This window comes from Triturus cristatus, chromosome 7 (genome assembly GCF_964204655.1).
Source record: "Triturus cristatus chromosome 7, aTriCri1.1, whole genome shotgun sequence".
Taxonomy (NCBI): domain Eukaryota; kingdom Metazoa; phylum Chordata; class Amphibia; order Caudata; family Salamandridae; genus Triturus; species Triturus cristatus.
The window spans coordinates 1629640122-1629659640 of NC_140590.1; the positions used below are offsets into that span (position 1 = coordinate 1629640122).

General features: G+C 47.3%; 1 protein-coding gene across 4 annotated transcripts in view; it reads right to left on the reverse strand.

Moving 5' to 3' along the window:
• Positions 1 to 19519, reverse strand: part of UCKL1 (uridine-cytidine kinase 1 like 1) — a 317450-nt gene that overhangs the window by 83105 nt on the left and 214826 nt on the right. For all 4 annotated transcript variants that reach the window (XM_085619653.1, XM_085619652.1, XM_085619655.1 and 1 more), the window contains exons 6-7: positions 6765 to 6958; positions 6291 to 6348 (exon numbers count right to left, since the gene is read on the reverse strand). In XM_085619653.1, the coding sequence (XP_085475779.1) occupies positions 6291 to 6348; positions 6765 to 6958 (252 nt within the window). The remainder of the gene's footprint in view (positions 1 to 6290; positions 6349 to 6764; positions 6959 to 19519) is intronic.

Sequence of the window (19519 nt, forward strand, 5' to 3'; positions counted from 1 at the left end):
CGCGCAAGGGGTATTGCTGACGAAAAATCTTCCGGATCCAGTCTGACGCCTGGGGATATTCTAAGGTGAGGAATCTAACTAACGTGTTTCTTTCAGATGGGTAGGCATACCCCTTCCATATTTAGCATGACTACCACTTCCCATATAATGGGGAGAAGCACGTTTAAGCTCAATACGGAACTGACACACCGCCAGCTTTGCCACATACTTTTTTACACGATGCGTGCTTATAGACATTTGTCTTCCGATCTCTGTCCTCCATCGAAATTGTTCCACCCACACGGCTCTGTTGTAGTACTATGTTCACATGCAGCTGGCCATTACGTACGGGGTTGGTTTTATAGGCACATGATCACTGTTACCTGCCTGTAGAACTTGTACCCCAACACAGCGGCGAACTGCACAGGGATTATGACACTCTAGCACCTGGTCATTTCTCCTGCATGTCATTATTGTGAGCATGCCTGTGTGATTGAACACTCACTGTGTTTTCTTGCAATATAAACACAACCTGTGGACTTGAAACTACCGCTGAACCAATAAATTACAGCAAATGTTGTGTTTGTCTCTGTTATGTCCATATGTGTGTCTTTTCTCTTTTTTATCTCACCAGGTTGGGTATAGGTTCCTAAAAGAAGGAGTTCCTATCAGCGCGAGGACACTTTATCCCTTTAATAATAAGGTACCATAGGTTCACAGTACTGCACTTCCCTGGAACCTTGTCTTCAGAATACCTTCTCTTGTATATATATTTTTTTTCTCTCCCCTTATACCCGGTCCTGACGAAGTGCAAACGGATCCCTTAAGGACCAGCTTTTATGCGCGAAACATGTTGACCCTATATTCGTAGGATTCTCACTCACTCATCCTGAGAGCAGAAGTTATCTACACACCTGCTCTCATTCATTTTTTCCAAAGAGGAGCTCCAGGATTATTTTTAAACTGTGCTACACGGGGCCGTGAATAAAAACTTAGGTTCTGGGCTCCACATAGCATTTTTTAATTCACTCACTCACCTCCCTTTTTATAGGCCCACACACCCGCATGCACAACTGCGGCGTCTCCATAAAAGATCTCCGATAAAGAGCCCTCTCGCGGGGCCCGTGAGGGACTGCAGCGCCACCCCCACGAGGAGCAACGCCCGATGATGAAGCATGACACTCGAAAGGGTGTGTGAGGGCACTATATTATAAAGGAGAAATTCCCCACATCCACTCTTCACCCGACCTGATTTACCAGACACACATACCTCATCATTAGATTTTTTTCTTTTCCTAGGAACAGTTACCCTCTTAGTACATACACTGTAGTCTGAGGGAGCACGGGTACTGGACCTCTCTCTAATAACGCTCCCGGTCCCCCCCTTCTATTTGTATTACAAGCCAAAGAATAGGACAGCAAACTGTAAATACCCTGACCCCACCACAAACTGAAGATAGCGACTGTAGGAATACAGGACAGGCACGTGAAAGCAAGCGTCCTGCAAGTCCAAGAACACCATCCAGTCTCCCAAATCCAGGGAGGAAACAATCTGGGCAACAGTCAGCCTCTTGAATTTGCCCAGTAGCAGGAAGAAGTTCAGAGGGCAAAGATCTAAATTCGATCTGAGCCCTTCATCTTTACTGGGCACCAAGAAGGTGCGGGAGTAACATCCCACACCTTTCTCAGCCTCGAGGACCCTCTCCAAGGTCTCTTTGGCCGAAAGTGATTGAACATTCTGCCGAAGGATGGTGGGGGGATCCGCCAAGGTTCGATCAAAAACAGGTGATCCAATGTAGTGGCACAGCAGGCAGGTATGAAAAAACGAATTTGTCCCCATATTGGCCTATCACGACAATTGGAGGAGACATCAAATTGGCTTGGCGGCAGCTGCCACAGCCAGTGAGAAAAAGGAAGATTGCTCTTTGGTGATGTGCATGACCTCTGCCATCACAATGTCTTCCTGAGTGGCGAAAGGGTTGTACTGGCAGCTGCACAGGTTGCAAAGCAAGTCTCTGATAGTAATCACTCAAAACAATAGACCCTGCAGGTGAATTATAAGCCAAAACGTCCTTGGCAATGTGAAGAAAGGCTGTAAATAAAAGTTTTTTTGCAAAAATTACTCAAATGTATTCACTGTAAAACCATATCAATAGTATGTGAATACATTGCGTCATAAGAAAGTGCACCAAAAACATTGGCGCAGTGCAGGTGAATGAGTGAACTAAAGTGCACAGGTGCTATATACCAGGCATATATACAGTACTGATATAGACATAACTCATCCACACCACTCAAAATCAGAGTATGACACTGGATCACACATCACGTGGATTCGTGATCATCTGTTTCCTGCAGTCATAGCACGATTTGAAGCCCGTCGAATTCAGAGGAGACATTATCTCTGGCGCCCTGACTGAGGAAATATGATTTTGTCTTCAGTAAGATCTGAGAAAGTAGGGAGCAGAGCTCTGTAATCCAGCTGAAAGGCCCAGAATAAAAGAACCTCATTTCTGTGCACAGGGGCGGCCCTTATATGCAGCTCTCTGCCATCACTTCTAGTGGCTGTGCGAAGTTGCCGCAGAGTCCTGTGATGCCACCCACCAGTGTGTGGGAGCAACTGCTATAAAAAATTACGGATCCAGACCTTCCTCGTGCAGAAGTGGGAGGATGTAGTGTCATTGGCAGGTTCAAGGTCAATGAGGCAGCACTTCCCATGTCTGAAGCAGATAAAAGTACAGTGGAGCCTCCCTAGTACTTCCTGTTGGTGATAAACAACGATAACTTCACTTGCTTCCTCCTCTCTTCTTCTGGTGGTGGCTTCCTAGTTCAACTACCCTCCGGACAACATTAAATCCCGTATTTTTGGATGAAAAAGGCCCTACACCAGAAAGTCCAGATTTCCCAAACTGCTGGGGCCAAGTTAGTCTCAGGATTCAGGATTGCGTCGTTCAATTTTCTGTTGCCAAGGGTGAACTGCGGTGTAGCATTTTGAGGATCAGGTCTTATTTCTGTGCCTGCACTTGATGTACAGCTTTAAATGGCTACAACATGTAATTACCAATTCAAATAAATACTAGGGTGTCGAGGTCTTCACATAACTAAAACGTATTCCTACTGTCATTCCACTATGAGGAGAAGAAGCGTTTTCCACTTAGCAAATTGTAGATGAGAACCTTGAACAGACTCGCTCAAGCAGATGAGTCCAATAGCTTACTTCAAAATCAGCCTTAAAACCTTGGAAGTTCTCTTAATTCCATCTCCACTAGTAGGCAATTGCATCCCCTGCACCTACAGACATTATCTCCCTAACTATCTGGGTGCTTCAAAGTGAAAGTAGTAGGATTATTGCTGCAGTAGGTAGCATTAGAGAGAAATGGAGGAGAGTTGGAGAGAGAAGGTGCCGCTATTGAAGAATGAGGGTGTGAGAGAAGTCATGAGGAAAGGGACATATAAAAAAGCAAAAGAAAAATGGAATGAAAGTAAGTGACAATGGTAGCGAGAGAATAACATGAGGGAAAATGAAGAGGGAAAAGGCAAACGCAAAGGATAGGGTTAAGTTGGAGAATGAGTTACAAAGCAGGTGAATGAAGGCAAATACAGCGAATACACAAATTCACAGTTGCAAAAACATATATAAACTGACATACAAAAAGGCACAAACTTGAACAAGCACACAGAGTAAGACACACATAGAATGAATAACATATAATATAGACTGACACAAAATCTCTCACTCGCACACACTCACGAGACATGCATTTTAACATTCATAGGAAGGCGTACACACAACAGTATGTCCTGTGCACAGTCAATGGAACTGGAGCCCTGAAACCCCCACTAACATAAATCAGACAAAACTGTAACTGTTGAAAGAAGAGGACAGTACTGGGACGCAAGCTCTACTGGAAACACAATGAGAGACATGACACGACAGAGACACTTCCAATACTCGGTTCGCTGCTTCCTTGGCCTGCTCTGGGCACATTACTGGTGTTGTCCAAGCCTAGACACAATCTTGTGTTCAATGAAGTACAAGGCTGTCTGAGGACTTAAAACAGACAGAGTTTTTTGGAAACAGACACCTGTAAGTTTTATGACCACCCGTGCAGATATAAAAAAATAGTTATGATTGCCTCAATGGTCAAAGCCTGGCTCCAGCTACAAAGCATGCCTTCTGTTCTAGCACCAGATCTCTCAGGCAGCACTCCTCTTTTAAACAATTAAAATAGAATGATAGCAGTGCCTGGCACCACCGGTATCAAATGCCACTTGCGGGAAGCCATTCAGAAGAGAGATCAAGACTGACTATACACCCAACGTTGGGAGACTTTAATTGAAAAGGCATTGCAAGACTGATGATATTGAATCGAAAGAGTTATTCAAAGGCCACTTGCTCCAGCAACCCAGCTGTATGTAGTACACCAAGAACAAATCTGGCATTCGAAAGATTGTTGGAACCAGGATAGTTTACTTTGAAAGGGGAGATGCTACTACGCTTCTCTGAAATCCCCATCGAGTTGGCAGGAGACTTTACTTGGGTCCCAATAACATCTAGCAAGCTGCAGGGGATTTCGGATGGATAGGTTATTTGGGAGAAACCAGTGTGGCAGCTGCTTTTCTCCAATAAACCGAGTAGGTAGGATGTGTGTAGACTGCTGGTTCTGGATTCCTAGCACTGCCCCTCACGTCACTGACCTCCTGCACCAACCTTGCTCCAGTCGGCCACTATTTAGTTTATGTTTCCAGTTCCCCTTTTTAGACCTTCCTCAACTTAATCTCTTTTATAAGGAACATACTTTTGTGGGCAGGACAGCTCAACACGTGTAAAACCCCAAATTCCAGCCATCTAAAGTGTATCTTTTTGGCCATGTCCCTGTTAAAAATCAATTTGGTAAATACAGTTGAATTTGAATGTTTATTTCATTTTGGACCAGATAAGTCTCTCATTTAAACATACTAATGCCAGGAGACGTGCTTTCTGCACAGAGCTGGCAGATGAAGGAGGGGTGGTGGAGCAGCACCTGGGATTGGAAATGCCTCTGCGGTCCTCAGTACATAGTTAGAGACATCTTACCGTGAAGTATGCCTACCTGACACTCAGCTCACGCTGCACAAGCCGCGGCACAGAGAGACACAATGCAGTCAACGTTAAGCAGTGCAAATGTGAAGACACAGCGAGACAAGCCACAATGACACATTTTTACTGTGTGCTTGGAAGAAGGCTGTGCGCATCTATGGGAGGGTTACGATCAAACTTGAAATACTCCTAGGCCTCCTGCTGTAATCTGAGCTACTGCTCTCTGCAATCAATAAAATACCTATCCCAAGAGAGTCAGGGCACCAGGCATGGATGTGATCTTTGAACTTCCAGTATTTTCAGAGGTCACAGCTGACCAAGAAGCATGTAAGACGAAATAAGCCTCTTTCTTGGTTGTGTTATAATTTGGCCTTGTACTGAGAGACCACTGGGTTGGGTAGTGAAGAAGTACTCCTGTTGGCTTTGTGTAGCTGGGTTGTGGGCTACTGGGTCAGATGCGCACATTGTGTGTGTGCTGCCTAGGATTGAACATATTGAAGTGGTGTCATTCTGTACCACAGATTGTGGCAGTCTCACAGCTCATGTGCCCAGAGATTGAGACTGCAATGGTTTTGCTGGATCAGACGGTTATGGAGGCACTGATGAGACTGCGCTAGAGGTGTCCGAATGTCTAGAACTGTGTGAGCGTCTAGTTAATACACCAAGGAGAAAGATCGAATGTGAGCTGGAGGGTCTCAGGGATACTTTGGTGGTGAGCATGTTCTCCTCGCCTCTGCAGGTGGAAGTATAGACGGCATTTACAGGAAGTATCTATGGAAATAGTGTTAGGAGAGGGATAACTGGAGTGCTTCACGGTTTTGGGAGATAGGGTATTTAGAACATTGATCATTTAAGAACCATACCATTGAGGCCGATCTGAGCTCACATCCTGCCTACAGTCCTGCCAAATATCTTCAGCACCTCAGCGAGGGAATGAAATCCATAGTAAATGGAATAACAAGTGTTGCCTTTTGACTGTTAATTTCTAATTAGAAAATAACAACACATCCATCGTCCATCACAGCTAGCAGGCCTTCATGTGCCTGTGACCTGTGAGGCATGTCTGTTTCGCCTGCATGGGCCTTTCTGAATGATACAGCCTGTGCTGTCAGCGTCCCCTTCCTTAATTGCCTTAGTCATCTTAACAGTATGCATGCCGGGGATCCCCAGGGGGACAGCCTGCCCAGTGACCCCTCTCCCGTCTTCTGTTGTGACGAGAGTTGGCACCTACCTCTTCCAGCTGGCTGTGGACGTGCTGCACGATGAGATGAATGGCCACGGAGTTCCCGCTGCCTGCAGGGAAAAGAGCGGGAGGAAGAGCGCGTGAGCGGACATGCGTGGCTGTGCTCTTTGACGCCAATCCTTTGTTATGGGCATCACAGGCAAGTTTGCATCAAAACTTTTTAGTAATTCAAAGATAAAGTGTGATCTGAATAGGTTTTTATGTGGGTATGGGTGTCTGCTTATCTGTATATGAATAAGTGTAGTTGCAACTTAGACAAAAGGGAGAGAGAGTAGCCGAGCTAGCCAGAGAAGACAAGATCATGAAGTTAAAAAGAAGCCACTTCACCATAAGCCCATATCTTTGGCGTATTCCTTGATTGCTGCAGAAAATCACTCATTGAAGTGAATGTCTGAAATGTAGAAAATACACATGCAAAATCTACATTTACAACTGCTTTGGAAACTCCAAGGGCTTGTTTACTTGCCTCTAGGGACCACAATGTCCGCCACCCGCATGGTGGGCTGTATGTACTGGTCGAAGGCTGGCTTCACAAACTTGTTGTATTGTTTGATGACACCCTCAAGGTCACGGCCTCGCTCGCCTATGTCTCGACGTAAGCGCCTTACCAGCCGGATATCGGAGTCTGTCTCCACAAAGATCTTCATGTCCAGGAGCTGAAAGGTATTATGAACAAAAAAAAAGCTCTGTCACAAAGCCTGGGAGAGGCCTGCCTCGCTCTCACCACTTTGGGGCACACTTTGTGTCTCACACCAATCTTCCTTAGTCTCATCTGCTAACCCACTCAGAACCCAGCCCTCCCTCAAATCACACATTGAATGTAGAGAACCTCACTGCTTCATGGCTAGATTTGAGCTGAACAAATGCCTCATACATACATACATACATACATACATACATATTTCCTCTATCTAAATGGCTCTCCCTTTCTACTGGATTGAGCCAGCCTCTCCTTTAACAATGCATGTGGATGTTGATTTTGTGAACAGAAGGTCTGTTCTTGCAGTTCGGATTCTAATCCCAGACCAAGATTGCACTAATCTTGTAAATGACAGTGGTGACATGCCAACAGTTTAAGTTCTGCTCAAACCATTCCCATTGCTTGCCCTTAATTGAGGACACTGCTAGCCCCTGGGCTCCTCTGCCATTTGATACAGCCATTGGCTTTCTCATATTGCATAGTGCTTAATGACCAGTCTGGCCAGCTTCCCAGTTAAATGCAATGTGAAGTGAAGGAATTTCCACCAGGAGCTGTGGTAGTCCTTCAGTTTATAACTGGTGCAAAGTATGGGTATACCTAAGCTACATAGGCCTAGAAATCAGCAATTCTACAACAGACTAAATCTATATGGGCACCTCTTCTCTGACCACCTCAACGTCTGAGAGTAAGAAAAGGCAGTGAGGCTGTGAAGATATCCGCTTAACCCCAGCATAACAGACCTGCCCTGGCAGCCAACCACCATTAAATACTTGTAGCTTTCGTCGGTGTGTTTTAATGGCTCCCAATAGCTTTAGTATTTTTCTCTAATTCATACCCTTTTTGCTTCCTCATGAGTGTGTTTATTGCTTCAGCTTAAATGTACTAGACAACTTGTCTCAGTCAGTCATTTGATAAGGTTATCGCCTTAAAAAGAGTGCATTCCGGTCAGTTGTTTAAGAAGTCCCTAAACTGCCACTCTGGATGTGTCAACAGTGTGATCCTATATCAAAAATGGGGTGGTGGAGTTATCTGGAGGAAACTTTGCCCCAGCCTGGACAAGATTACCATTTCAGAATAGCTCACCTCTACTCTTTTCTCGCAATAAAATTCCTGCTTTTTTTCGGCATTTTTGTCTGCGTGTCCAAGGTGCATATTATAATTTGTTACTGGCCAGAGCCTGCGGTCATTCCCATCTGCTCTATGCATAGCCTGTGCATATGCTCATTAAAGCACGCAGGACAGGCTCACCGTTGAAGCCTTTTTATAGAGGACATCTTATGCTGGACATCTCTATGCATTGTCTGTGAACAGGCTCAACATAGCACTCAGTTTAGGCTCACAACTAAGCGAGACCCCTATAATCTTGTTATTTAGACCCTGGTAGGCAGAGGCTTATGACAACTTTCAAGAAGGCATGGAAGCAGTCGCCAAATGAATGAAAAGCAGCTGCCTACAACTCAACACTGACAAAACAGGAGTACTCATCATGGGCCCACACCCCGACGCCTGGAATGACACCTGGTGACCCCCCGTCCTCGGACGCCTGCCCACCCCCACGGACCACGCATGTAACCTCAGAATCACCCTGGACTCCGAATTCAAAATGGACCGCCAGATCAACTCAGTCCAATCCTCCTGCTTCCATACCCTCGGCCTCCTACACAAGACCTTCAAATGGATCCCCTTCGAACACAGGAAGACTGTCACTCACGCCCTCGTCAACAGCAGACTTGACTATGGCAACGCACTCTACGCTGGAATGAACAAAAGCCTCACCCGCAAGCTACAAAGCATCCAGAACGCCGCCGCAAGACTGGTCCTCAACCTGCCAAGACACTGCCACATCTCCCAGCACCTGCGCACACTCCACTGGCTCCCCATCCAGGCTAGAATCACCTTCAAGATTCTCACCAACGCACACAAAGCCCTCCACAACACCGGACCAGCATACCTGAACAGCCGACTCGAATTCCACGCACCCTAAAGGACCCTACGATCAGACCAGCTCTCCTACGCCGTGGTCCCCTGCACCAGGAAGTCAAGATCGGGAGGCCGCTCCTTCTCCTTCCTTGCGGCAAGAGCCTGGAACGCCCTACCGCTCCACCTCAGACAGACGACATCACTCCCCATCTTCACAAGAAACCTCAAAACATGGCTCTTCAATAGACCTCCTCCCTGATGGACTGGAACCTGCACCTCCCCTCCTCCCCAGCGCCTTGGGACCCTTATGGGTGAGTGGTCGCACTCAACAAAGCCATGATTGATTGATTGAATAAACAGTTAAAATCTTATTCGGGCCCAGGCTGCAACCTACAGAGACTTCGAGCTCTACTTGCTAATTTCTGACCCCCAGACAAGAATATCTTAAGCTCGGCATCCAAGCGCAGCCTTCTTCTGCAGGCCCAACACTTGCTACCTTTGGTAAGCTCATGTACCTTTCCATTGTCTCATCTGAAAAATACAGGAAAAACTCTACTTCAATCCTTAGACCCAATTTCATTTGTCACTGAAATGAGAGGATGTAAAACTGCCAAAGGTTAGGTTTTTTTCTCGCACAAAGAACAATTGATGGATGGAATGCTGTAGAATGTCAAATACTCACCCCAAGTACAGAGATCTGGGCCTAAATCCATCGTTTTTTGCTCTGCTCATCATGCCATTCCAGTTGGACCCAGCCATATGCAAATCAGTCTTGCCTCTGTTCCCCATACTTCTTTTCGGTCCAGAGAGGGCCTGGCCTGGCAGTTTGGGCTGGACTGTTCCCATGAGAAGCAGGGTCAAGACTGATTTACATACAGCTGGGTCCAAACTAGGGTGGTGTCGTGTGCAAAGGAACAACTGATTCAACCCAGATCTCTTGACTGGGGGCGAGTGGTTGAAAAGTTTCAGCACTCCGTTCATCATCTTATGTTCGCTATGTTTCCCTAAGTGGCCAAGGGTATGCCCACAAGTGAGTCCCTTGCTAGCTGTGCCACTGGATTCAAGCTAGCCTGGCTGATGGGGGGTAATACCCTGAAATCTGTCCCATGATGCTTGTTTCCAGTCCAGGGAGGACCTGACCTGGTATTCGGGCTGGAGTGCTCCCATGAGGAGCAGGGTCAAGACTGATCTGCTTATGGCTGGGTCCAAACTGGGGTGGCATAGTGAGCAAAACAACAATGGATTAAACCCAGATCTATTGATTGGGATTGGGGGTGAGTGGTTAAAAAGTTTCAGTACTCCGTCCATCATCTTGTTGTGTTTGCAAGGGTTAGTTTTTACCCAGATGATTTTACCTCTTGATTCAGAGTTCCGCAGGCTGGAATGAGGGATAACATGAGGTTTAAAGGTTCAAAACATTTTATCTCGTTCTGACCTCAGAACTGTATTTCCGCGTACTAGTTTCACCAGGTATTACCGCCCAAAATGGAGTGAGAAAACATTAAGGGGCATATTTACTTGGAAGTGGTGGAGGGCGGCGTTAGCCACCTTGGCTTAACGCAGTGCTCCGCAACTTCCAAAACGCAGGGCTGCACCGTATTTACAAGGATACAGTGCAGCCCTGCGTTTCAGACACCTTTGCACCATAGTGCAAAGGTGCCTGCATAGTAGGGGAAGATTGTTTATGTAAACAATCTGAAATGGCATTTTGAAACTTATATGTGTGCTGCTTAATGCAGCACCCATAGAAGTTGCAAAACGGCATGTTTTGAAATTGATTGTTTAAGTGCAGGAAAGGTCACCTTCCTGCACATAAACAATCAGTGCCTTTTGCTGTTTCTATGTGTGCTGCACAACGCAGCACACATAGAAACAGCAAAAACTAGGAGAAATTAACATTTCCCCTCAATGCGCCTGTTTAAGACCAGGTTTACCCTGGTCTTAATTCTGGCGCTGCCCCATATTTACGCTGCCCTTGTAAATATGGGGCAATGTGAAAATCAATAGGTGGTGCGGTGGAACGCTCACCGCAGCACCCTTTGCCCACCCCGTTCACGCTAAGTATAGCGTGAAAGAGGGCCTTATTTACAAGGCAGCGTTAAGCCACGTTAAGTGGCTTAACGCTGCCTTGTAAATAAGGCGAAGCCCCTATCGCCACCACAACATCAGAAAAGTTATTCTAAAGCAATCGTCATTTTATTGGAACTTTTACTGTGGACAAATGACAAGCTACTGATTACCCACTGTCTGTGTAATTTTAAGATGCTAATGTCTCCAGAGTACTATTACCACTCCTATTTTACAAGTTACAAATTGATTATATTTATGCACTTGGAGAAAGAACTAAATCAAAAACCTTACATCTTAAATCTTGACATCTTTAAATCTGATCAAAGTCACGTGCTCCCTTGTTCTTGAAATGATCTTTTTTCTAACCTAGTCGAAAAACATTTGCCTTTCCATAGCAGTGAAATTCTATGAACATAAAGAAGTTTATACAGCATGGTAGCAGGGGTTCAAACTTTTTATTAAGGCAAACAACAAATGTAGGCTTCACTTGTGCAGAGGGGAGTGCAAAGATCTACGTTAACGCACAAGTTACTTACCTTCGGTAACGATATATCTATAAGAAACATTAGTTAGTTATAGATTCCTTACCTCAGAATTACCCCCAGGCATCAGACTGGATTTGGAAAGTTTTTTCGTCAGCAGTAACTCTGCTGACGTCGGGAGGTGGCGTCGGTCGGCTCCGTGTCCGTCATTGGCGTCATGGTCGCCGGGATGACATCGCGACAGCTACTTAGACGCCACCCATGCACGCTGACTTCAGTTCTGTACACGACTTTCCGCGCCAGAAACGCAAAGCCATGCAAGACACTTACCATTGGTGCACAAAACTAGGGACCTGAAAGGATGTCCCTAACTCTAGAAATCAGTTCGCAGAACGGGGAGGATGGGTGGGGCGGTAAGGAATCTGTAACTAACTAATGTTTCTTACAGATATATCGTTAACAAAAGGTAAGTAGCATATGCATCTGAAAGAAACATGTTAGTTATAGATTCCTTACCTTAGAATAGATACCCCAGCAATACCAACCCCGGTGGTGGGACTGCGAACCAAGATCACACCAGAAAATCCTGGAGAACAGAACGGCCAAAGAAGCCGTCTCTCCGGACTTGACTGTCCAGGCAGTAGTGTTTGGTGAACGTGTGCAGCGATGCCCACGTGGCTGCCTGACAGATGTCATTTAGAGGCACTCCCCTTCCCAAGGCAGTAGTGGCTGCCGTCGCCCTGGTGGAGTGAGGGCGTAGCCCGACTGGAGGCTCCTTCTTAGCTAGAGAGTAACAAGCCTTAATACACAACACGACCCATCAAGAAATGGTCCGTTTGTGTATGGCCCGACCCATCTTTGCACCCACGTAACCAACAAAAAGTTGATCATCCACCCGGAACAGTTTTGTGTGATCCAGATAGAAGGAGAGCGCATGTTTTGGGTCCAGACGATGGAGCCTCTCTTCTTCCTTTGAAGGATGCGGAGGCGGAAAGAAGGTGGGCAAAGTAATGGTCTGCCTGATGTAAAAGGCAGTGACCACCTTAGGAAGAAAGGATGGATGGGTCCGAAGAACCACCTTGTCCGGATGAACAGATAGGAAAGGAGGTTAAGAAGAAAGAGCCTGGAGCTCACTCACCCTTCCAGCAGAAGTGATGGCTACCAGTAAAGCAGTTTTAAGAGTCAATAGGCGTAAAGGACAGTTATGCAACGGCTCAAGGGGAGCACACATGAGATAGGTTAGCACAAGGTTCAACTCCCACTGAGGCATAACCAAGGGGATTGGAGGAAAAAGATGCGTTAAGCCTTTTAGGAACCGGTTAACTACCGGGGACTTGAAAAGAGAAGGCTGATCTGGCAACCGAAGGAAGGCAGAGATGGCTGAAAAATAGCCCTCGATAGTGCCCAGAGTAGAGCCCTGCTGGGCTAGAGAGAAGAAACAAGAGTACTTAAGAAAGAGGGGCAGAAAGGGGATCCACAGCCTTTGCTGTGCACCATGCCACAAATTTGTTCCACCTACAGGCGTATACCGTCTTTGTGGAGGGACGCCTGGCTGCCAAGATTACATCACAGACTTCGGGAGGCAGGTCGAAAGACGTCAACTGCCGCCGTTCAATCTCCACGCAAGGAGGTGGAGACTGGACAGGTTTGGGTGGAGGACCGTCCCCCGCTGCTGCGACAGAAGATCCTCCCATAGAGGCAGTCTGATAGGAGGATCGATGGCCATGTTGAGCAGCTCAGGATACCAGACTCTTCGTGCTCAATCTGGAGCCACAAGAATGACTTTGCGGTTGTGCCTGATCTTCTTCAGCACTCTGGGCAGAAGCGGTAAAGGTGGAAAGGCGAACAACAGACCGCAACTCCGCTCGCAACGAAAAGTGTCGCCGAGCGAGTGCCGCCGTGGAAATTCCAACATGCAGAACTGCTGACATTACGCGTTCTCTTCAGTGGCGAATAGATCTAACCAAGGCTCTCCCCACTGTTGAAAGAAACCTTGCACCACCTTCGAGTGAAGACGCCATTCGTGATCAATCATGCACCAGCGGCTGAGTTCGTCCACTCAAGCGTTCAGAAAACCTGCCAGGTGTTGCACCACCAAGGAAATGCCATGATGTTCCAGCCATATCCAGAGGCGGAGGGCCTCCTGACATAGGGTCCACGACCCCACCCTGCCTTGTTTGTTGCAATACCACATGGCGGTGGTGTTGTCCGTGAACACCTGCATTACTCTTTCCCGGACAGAGGGAAGGAATGCCTTCAGTGCAAGACGAATCGCCCGGAGTTCTAGAAGGTTGATGTGAAGCCCGGACTCCACCGGAGACCAGAGGCCTTTGATCTCCGCCTCTCCCATGTGGCCGCCCCATCCCAGAAGGGATGCATCCGTCACCACAGTGTTGTCTGGTTGGGGAAGGGAGAGGGATGTGCCATTGACCCAATCCTCATTCGTAAGCCACCACTGCAGTTGTCGGGCAGTGCCTTCCGAGATCTGGACGCAATCGGACAGATTCCCCTGATGCTGCGCCCACTGGAACTTCAGTTCCCACTGCAGAGCTCACATATGCCACCTGGCATGATCGACCAACAGGATGCAGGAGGCCATGAGGCCCAGCAGCCTCAGAGTCATTCTGACCGATACCCGGGATAGAGGCTGAAAGATCGGAATCATACCCCGAATATTCCGGACTCGCTGTTCAGGAGGATAGACCCAAAACCGCATCGTGTCCAGAACCGCTCAGATGAAGAGGAGCTTCTTAGAGGGAATCAGGTGTGACTTCGGCACATTGATGGAGAAACCCAGCAAATGCAGGAGGTCGGCCGTAGTCTGGAGGTGGGAGACGACTGCCTGGGGCAAGCCCGCCTTCAACAGCCAGTCGTCGAGATAGGGGAAGACTAAAACCCATGATCTGCGCAGATGAGCTGCGTCCACCGCCATCACTTTCGTGAACACCCGAGGGGAGCTGGTAAGGCCAAAGGGGAGCACGGTAAACTGAAAGTGCTCGTGGCCTACCGTGAACCGCAGGTAACGCCAGTGGGCCGGCAGGACGGGAAGTGAAAATAAGCGTCCTGCAAGTCCAACGCTACCATCCAGTCTTGCACGTCGAGGGCAGACAAGACCTGAGCAAGCGTCAACATCTTGAACTCCTTCCGGAGGAAGCGACTGACGTCCCTGAGGTCCAAGATAGGACGCAGGCCCTTGTCCTTCTTGGGAACCAGAAAGTAGTGGGAATAACAACCACGACCTACTTCTGGGACAGGAATGCGCTCGATGGTTCCCTCGGCCAAGAGAGCCGTAACTTTCTGCTGGAGAAGGGCATGGCTGGAGGGGTAGTCTCGAAGGGGAGGGAATAGCCCCTTTGGACTATTTGCAAAATCCACCTGTCCAACGTGATGGCGAATCCTGCTGCCCACTGGCGTTTGATGGGCCAGAAAGGTCGGACTAGGAGGGTTTGGAAGCTGCTGCAGAGGGGGGTTGGTGGACTGGCCTGCCTTCTGGCCCCCGGAACCTCGCTGGTTATTTCCACGTCCCTGGACGCGCGAAGGTTGGGTAACTTGCTGCGGCCTGCGGCCCCGGGTGGGATGTAGCGGGGCACCCCTTCCATAGCCATGAAAGGGGCGAAAAGCGGACTGCGCCAGACGGGTGGAGAGGCCCAAGGACTTGGCCGTAGCCCGTGACTCCTTGAAGCGCTCTAGGGCATTGTCTGCTTTGTCGCCAAAAAGATGACGGTCATCAAAGGGCATGTCCATCAAGGTGTTCTGGACATCCCCTGAAAGGCCAGTGGGCCTCATCCAGGTGTAGCGACGAAGCGATACCGACGGTGAAATGGTCCTGCCCAGAGAGTCGGCGGTGTCCAGCCCACAGCGGATTGTAAACTTTGCTGCATCTCTCCCGGCGGCAACAGCCTGTTAGAGCACTGCCCGGGCCTCCTCTGGACACTGAGGCAGTACTTGCGCCACCGTATCCCACACTGAGTGCGAATAACGGCCCAAGAGGCATGCAGTGTTTACAGCAAGCTGGCGGAAGAGAACCATTTTCTTGCCAAGGTGGTCCAGCTTCTTGGATTCCTTTTCCGGTGGAGCGGTAGGGAAGGCACTTTTAGAGGTGGAAGCTTGAACTACCAAGCTCTCAGGGGTGGGGTGTTGGGAGAGGAAAGTGGGTTCGGGCAATTATCCTGTCCACGGGAGCCCCAGTGTTGGGCCTGGACCACGTGCCCAAAAGGACGTCTGTGAGGGCCTCATTAAACGGCAGCAAGGGCTCCGAAGAGCTCACAGCCAGTTGAAGCACCTCTGTCAGGAGGCTAGTCCTGCCTGCCACCGTAGGATGCTCGAGGTTGAGAGCCTCGGCCACCCTACGCAACACCACTGCGTATGATGCTCCCTCCTCCGTAGCCACGGTAGGAGGAGACAACATGCCAAGGTCAGGTGAAGTGTCAAGACCACTAGCATCCCCCAGTTCCTCTCTCCAGTCCTCGTCAGTTTCTAAATGGTCAGTTAAAGGGCCACCTGACCCCTCCCAGTCATCCTCATCATCCTCTGGATGCCACTGTTGTTGAAAAGGGACCCCAGGAGTGAACAGGTGCACAAAAACACCACCCATCGCCGGATCCGGTGTCGGACGATGCCGGTCCGCCTCCGTGTCCACGTCGGGATGGAGGCCGGGGTTGACGCCAGCTGGGAGCCGACCGGCGTCGAACGTGGAATGGGTGCCGTCGGAAGCGGCACCAGTGGAGGCGTAACGAGGTCAACCGGCGCTGATCCGGATCCAGGCCTGGGTCCAAGGGGGGCCTGCGGCGCCGGGCCGGAGTCGCTGGCAGAGAAGACCTAGGCACCCCAACCGAGTCGGCAGGGCCCGAAAGCGCCGGCGGGGGTAGGTCTGCCAAAAGATGGCATGCATCGCCTCGTAGAATGTACAAAGCTGAGCGGGGGTCGCTCTGGGTCCAGGAAAGGGAGGGAAGCCTGGAGTCGACCCTTCGGGCTCCGCGGGCGGAGCCACAGGAGTGGCACCACCCGCGTGCCTTGTCGGATCGGCCGACTGACGAGGAGAAGTCGAAGAAAGACGATGCTTCTTTGACTTCTTCTTATGCTTCGACTTACCCGACCCCGAAGACTTCGATGATTTCGAACCGGAATGGGGGTGGCTCCGCGACCGGTCCCTTGACCTCTCTCTCAACCAGGACCTCGAAACAAGAAGTCGACAAAAAGTAGAGAAAAACTGACTGAGGTACCGCTCTTCCTTGATCTGTGCTGGCTGGCGCGGAAAAAGAAAGAACTGACGTCGGATCGCGAGGGCGGCGTCTAAGTAGCTGCGGCAATGTCATCCCGACGACCACGACTCGGATGATGATTGCAGAGCCTACCGACGTCACCTTCCGACGCACTGAGGTACTGCTGACGAAAAAACTTTCCAGATCCAGTCTGACGCCTGTGGGTAATTCTAAGGTAAGGAATCTATAACTAAAGTGTTTCTTTCAGATAGACATTTCTAGGTGCATCGCGGAATCACAATGAAAGAAAGGGGCCTGTTTGTGCCCCAACCCTGCCATTATATTTTCATAACATTTTCTTTTCAATTTAATTGAAAAACAATTGTTTTATCCCCTAAAGTAGAATCGTACCAGCTGTGCAATGCACTGAGCGTGTGGCAATATTTACCCACTTGCTCAAGTTTCAACATGAAAAAATGTTTTTCATAAGGAAAACAAATAAATGTGAAAAATAAAGAAATGAAAAACTGATAGAGGAATTGATTATTGAAGAATAGATCCAAGCTTTAATAAACATTCAGAAGTTGCTTTGAAAGTCTTTGAAGAAAAGTGAAATAAGCATAACTTTGAGGCGTCGCATTCAAGCATGATGCTGTGTGCCCAAACGATTAGTCGCAATGGCCTATTTGACCAGAGTGGCTACACTGCAGCATGACCTGAAAGATGGAAACCAGCAGACTTTAAATTGAAAGGATTTGAAATGTGCCGTGCGTTAGAAGAAGTGAATATTTTTACGGAGTTCATCAGTTTTACGTGTTGCTACTTCACTTGCACCCAATCACAAATAATGTGAAAATAACACAAATATATAAATTTAGCTTGAACCTGAATTTGTTTTATAAACAATTTATTTTTCAATAATGAAAGCAAGGAGCATAAAACCTGTAAGAACAAAACTGTAACATTTGAAATTGTTGTAACAATTAACTAATATGATACTGTTAACTGATAGCTGGAATTAGAGTGCTTGTTTCTCAAATACACTAAAGCAAATTTAATAATGAAATCTGCATTGCAGGGAAAGTAAAATAATATAATTTGATCATGATTTCTAGAGTGCAACAAATGATCATGCGCGTCAAGGCGCTGTAGTCTTACTAGACTGCCTGGCAAGAGTTGAGAAAAAAGAAAGATGAGAAAAGATTCCCAGTCCTCCTAGGTCTTGCTAAAGTGTAAAGAGCAAAGTTTTTTAACGCCTTTCTAAAAGGAAGATGTGACTTTATGGAGGGGTAGACTGTTCCACAGCCTTGCAGCCGCAACCGAAAAGGCTCCGCCTCCCCATTTCTTCCTACGGACTCTGGGAACAATTTCCTGCTTGCGAGCTGTACAGCAGAGATTTCTGGCTGGTCCATATCATTGGAACATGGCTTTAACATCCCCCGGACTTGCAGAGTAGTGGGCTTTATGAACAATGCAGAGTGCCTTAAACGCTATACGCTTCTCTGCCGAAAGCCAATGCAGATCACCTAGACCTTTTGAAGTCGACTGCTGCTTACGAATGTCCAGCGTGAGTCTAGCATCCACAGTCTGCACCAGTTGCAGCTTTGCAACAGTCGTCTTATTGGCCTAAAGGTACAGTGTGTGTTACAATGGTCTATCCTAGAGGTACCCAGAGCAAGCACAGCCTGTTAAAGAACTGGATGGGTCATGAAAAGAAACACTTTCCTCAACATTTTGATCGTCCAAAAGCCGTTTGACACTGTAAGATTGACCTGGCAGTTCAAAGATAGCTCAACGTCCAGGACAATTCACAGATTCTTCACTGTTTGAGCTGGCCTCGGTAGGGTACCTAGTGTATCAGGCCACCAAGTGCTATTCCAGACCGAAGATTGACAACCAAAGAGCAAGGCCTCAGTCTTATCTCCATTAAGTTTCAGGTAATTCTTGCCCATCCATGCAGCTACAGCCGTCATACAATGATTATAATTAGCTGCAAACTCCTCGGAATCTTTGAAGAAAGACACTATTATATAAAAGGAACATGAAGTAAAAAAAATGAAGCATCTAAAAGGGACAGTAACAAAGTTTATGTATCAAATAAATTATCATTTTTGGATTAAAACATTAGGGTAATTTTACTTCAAGAAAAGTAATAGACAAATTGGAGACATTCTGTGAACAGTAATGTTGGAAGTAGAAAAGAATTATGGGGATCTGGAGGACGGTCAAGGCATGGAGTTTTGGACTACTGATAAGCTGTGAAGTGTTGACAGAATATTGATTTTGGGGAAACCGGTGATCAAGGGTAAGAATATATATGGTTCATGCTTTGATCCAAGAATTAGATAGTTATGTATCCTGTTTTTTTTGTAACTAGATCAAAATAAAATAATTGTAAAGAGGTTGTTTTATCTCCTGAAAGAGAGATGCACAAGGTTTGAAACGCATTGAAGATGTGACAATATGCATACAAAATCTCAGGTTTCAACTTGATTAAAAAAAATTCTAAAAAAAATGAAGCATGGCATGAGAAAATAAAATGTGAATAAGCAAATGATGGACATTCTATAGAAAATTGATTAAGAGCAATTGATTATAGAACAGTAAAGAGGCACCAACTATTAGAAATAGTTTTGAACTGCTTTGAAGAAAATAAAAATGAGCATAATCTTTGCAGTGTGGAATCAAGTAAGAGGCTGGGTACATGAATAACTAATTGCCTTTTCTGCTGCCAGTTTGAACTTGGTAAATCGGAGGGACAAAGCACACAAGAGAAAAATAAACCGAGTTTACACTGCCTATACCCTGAGCACAAATGTTCGCTCAGAGAATGAGCGTTTGTGT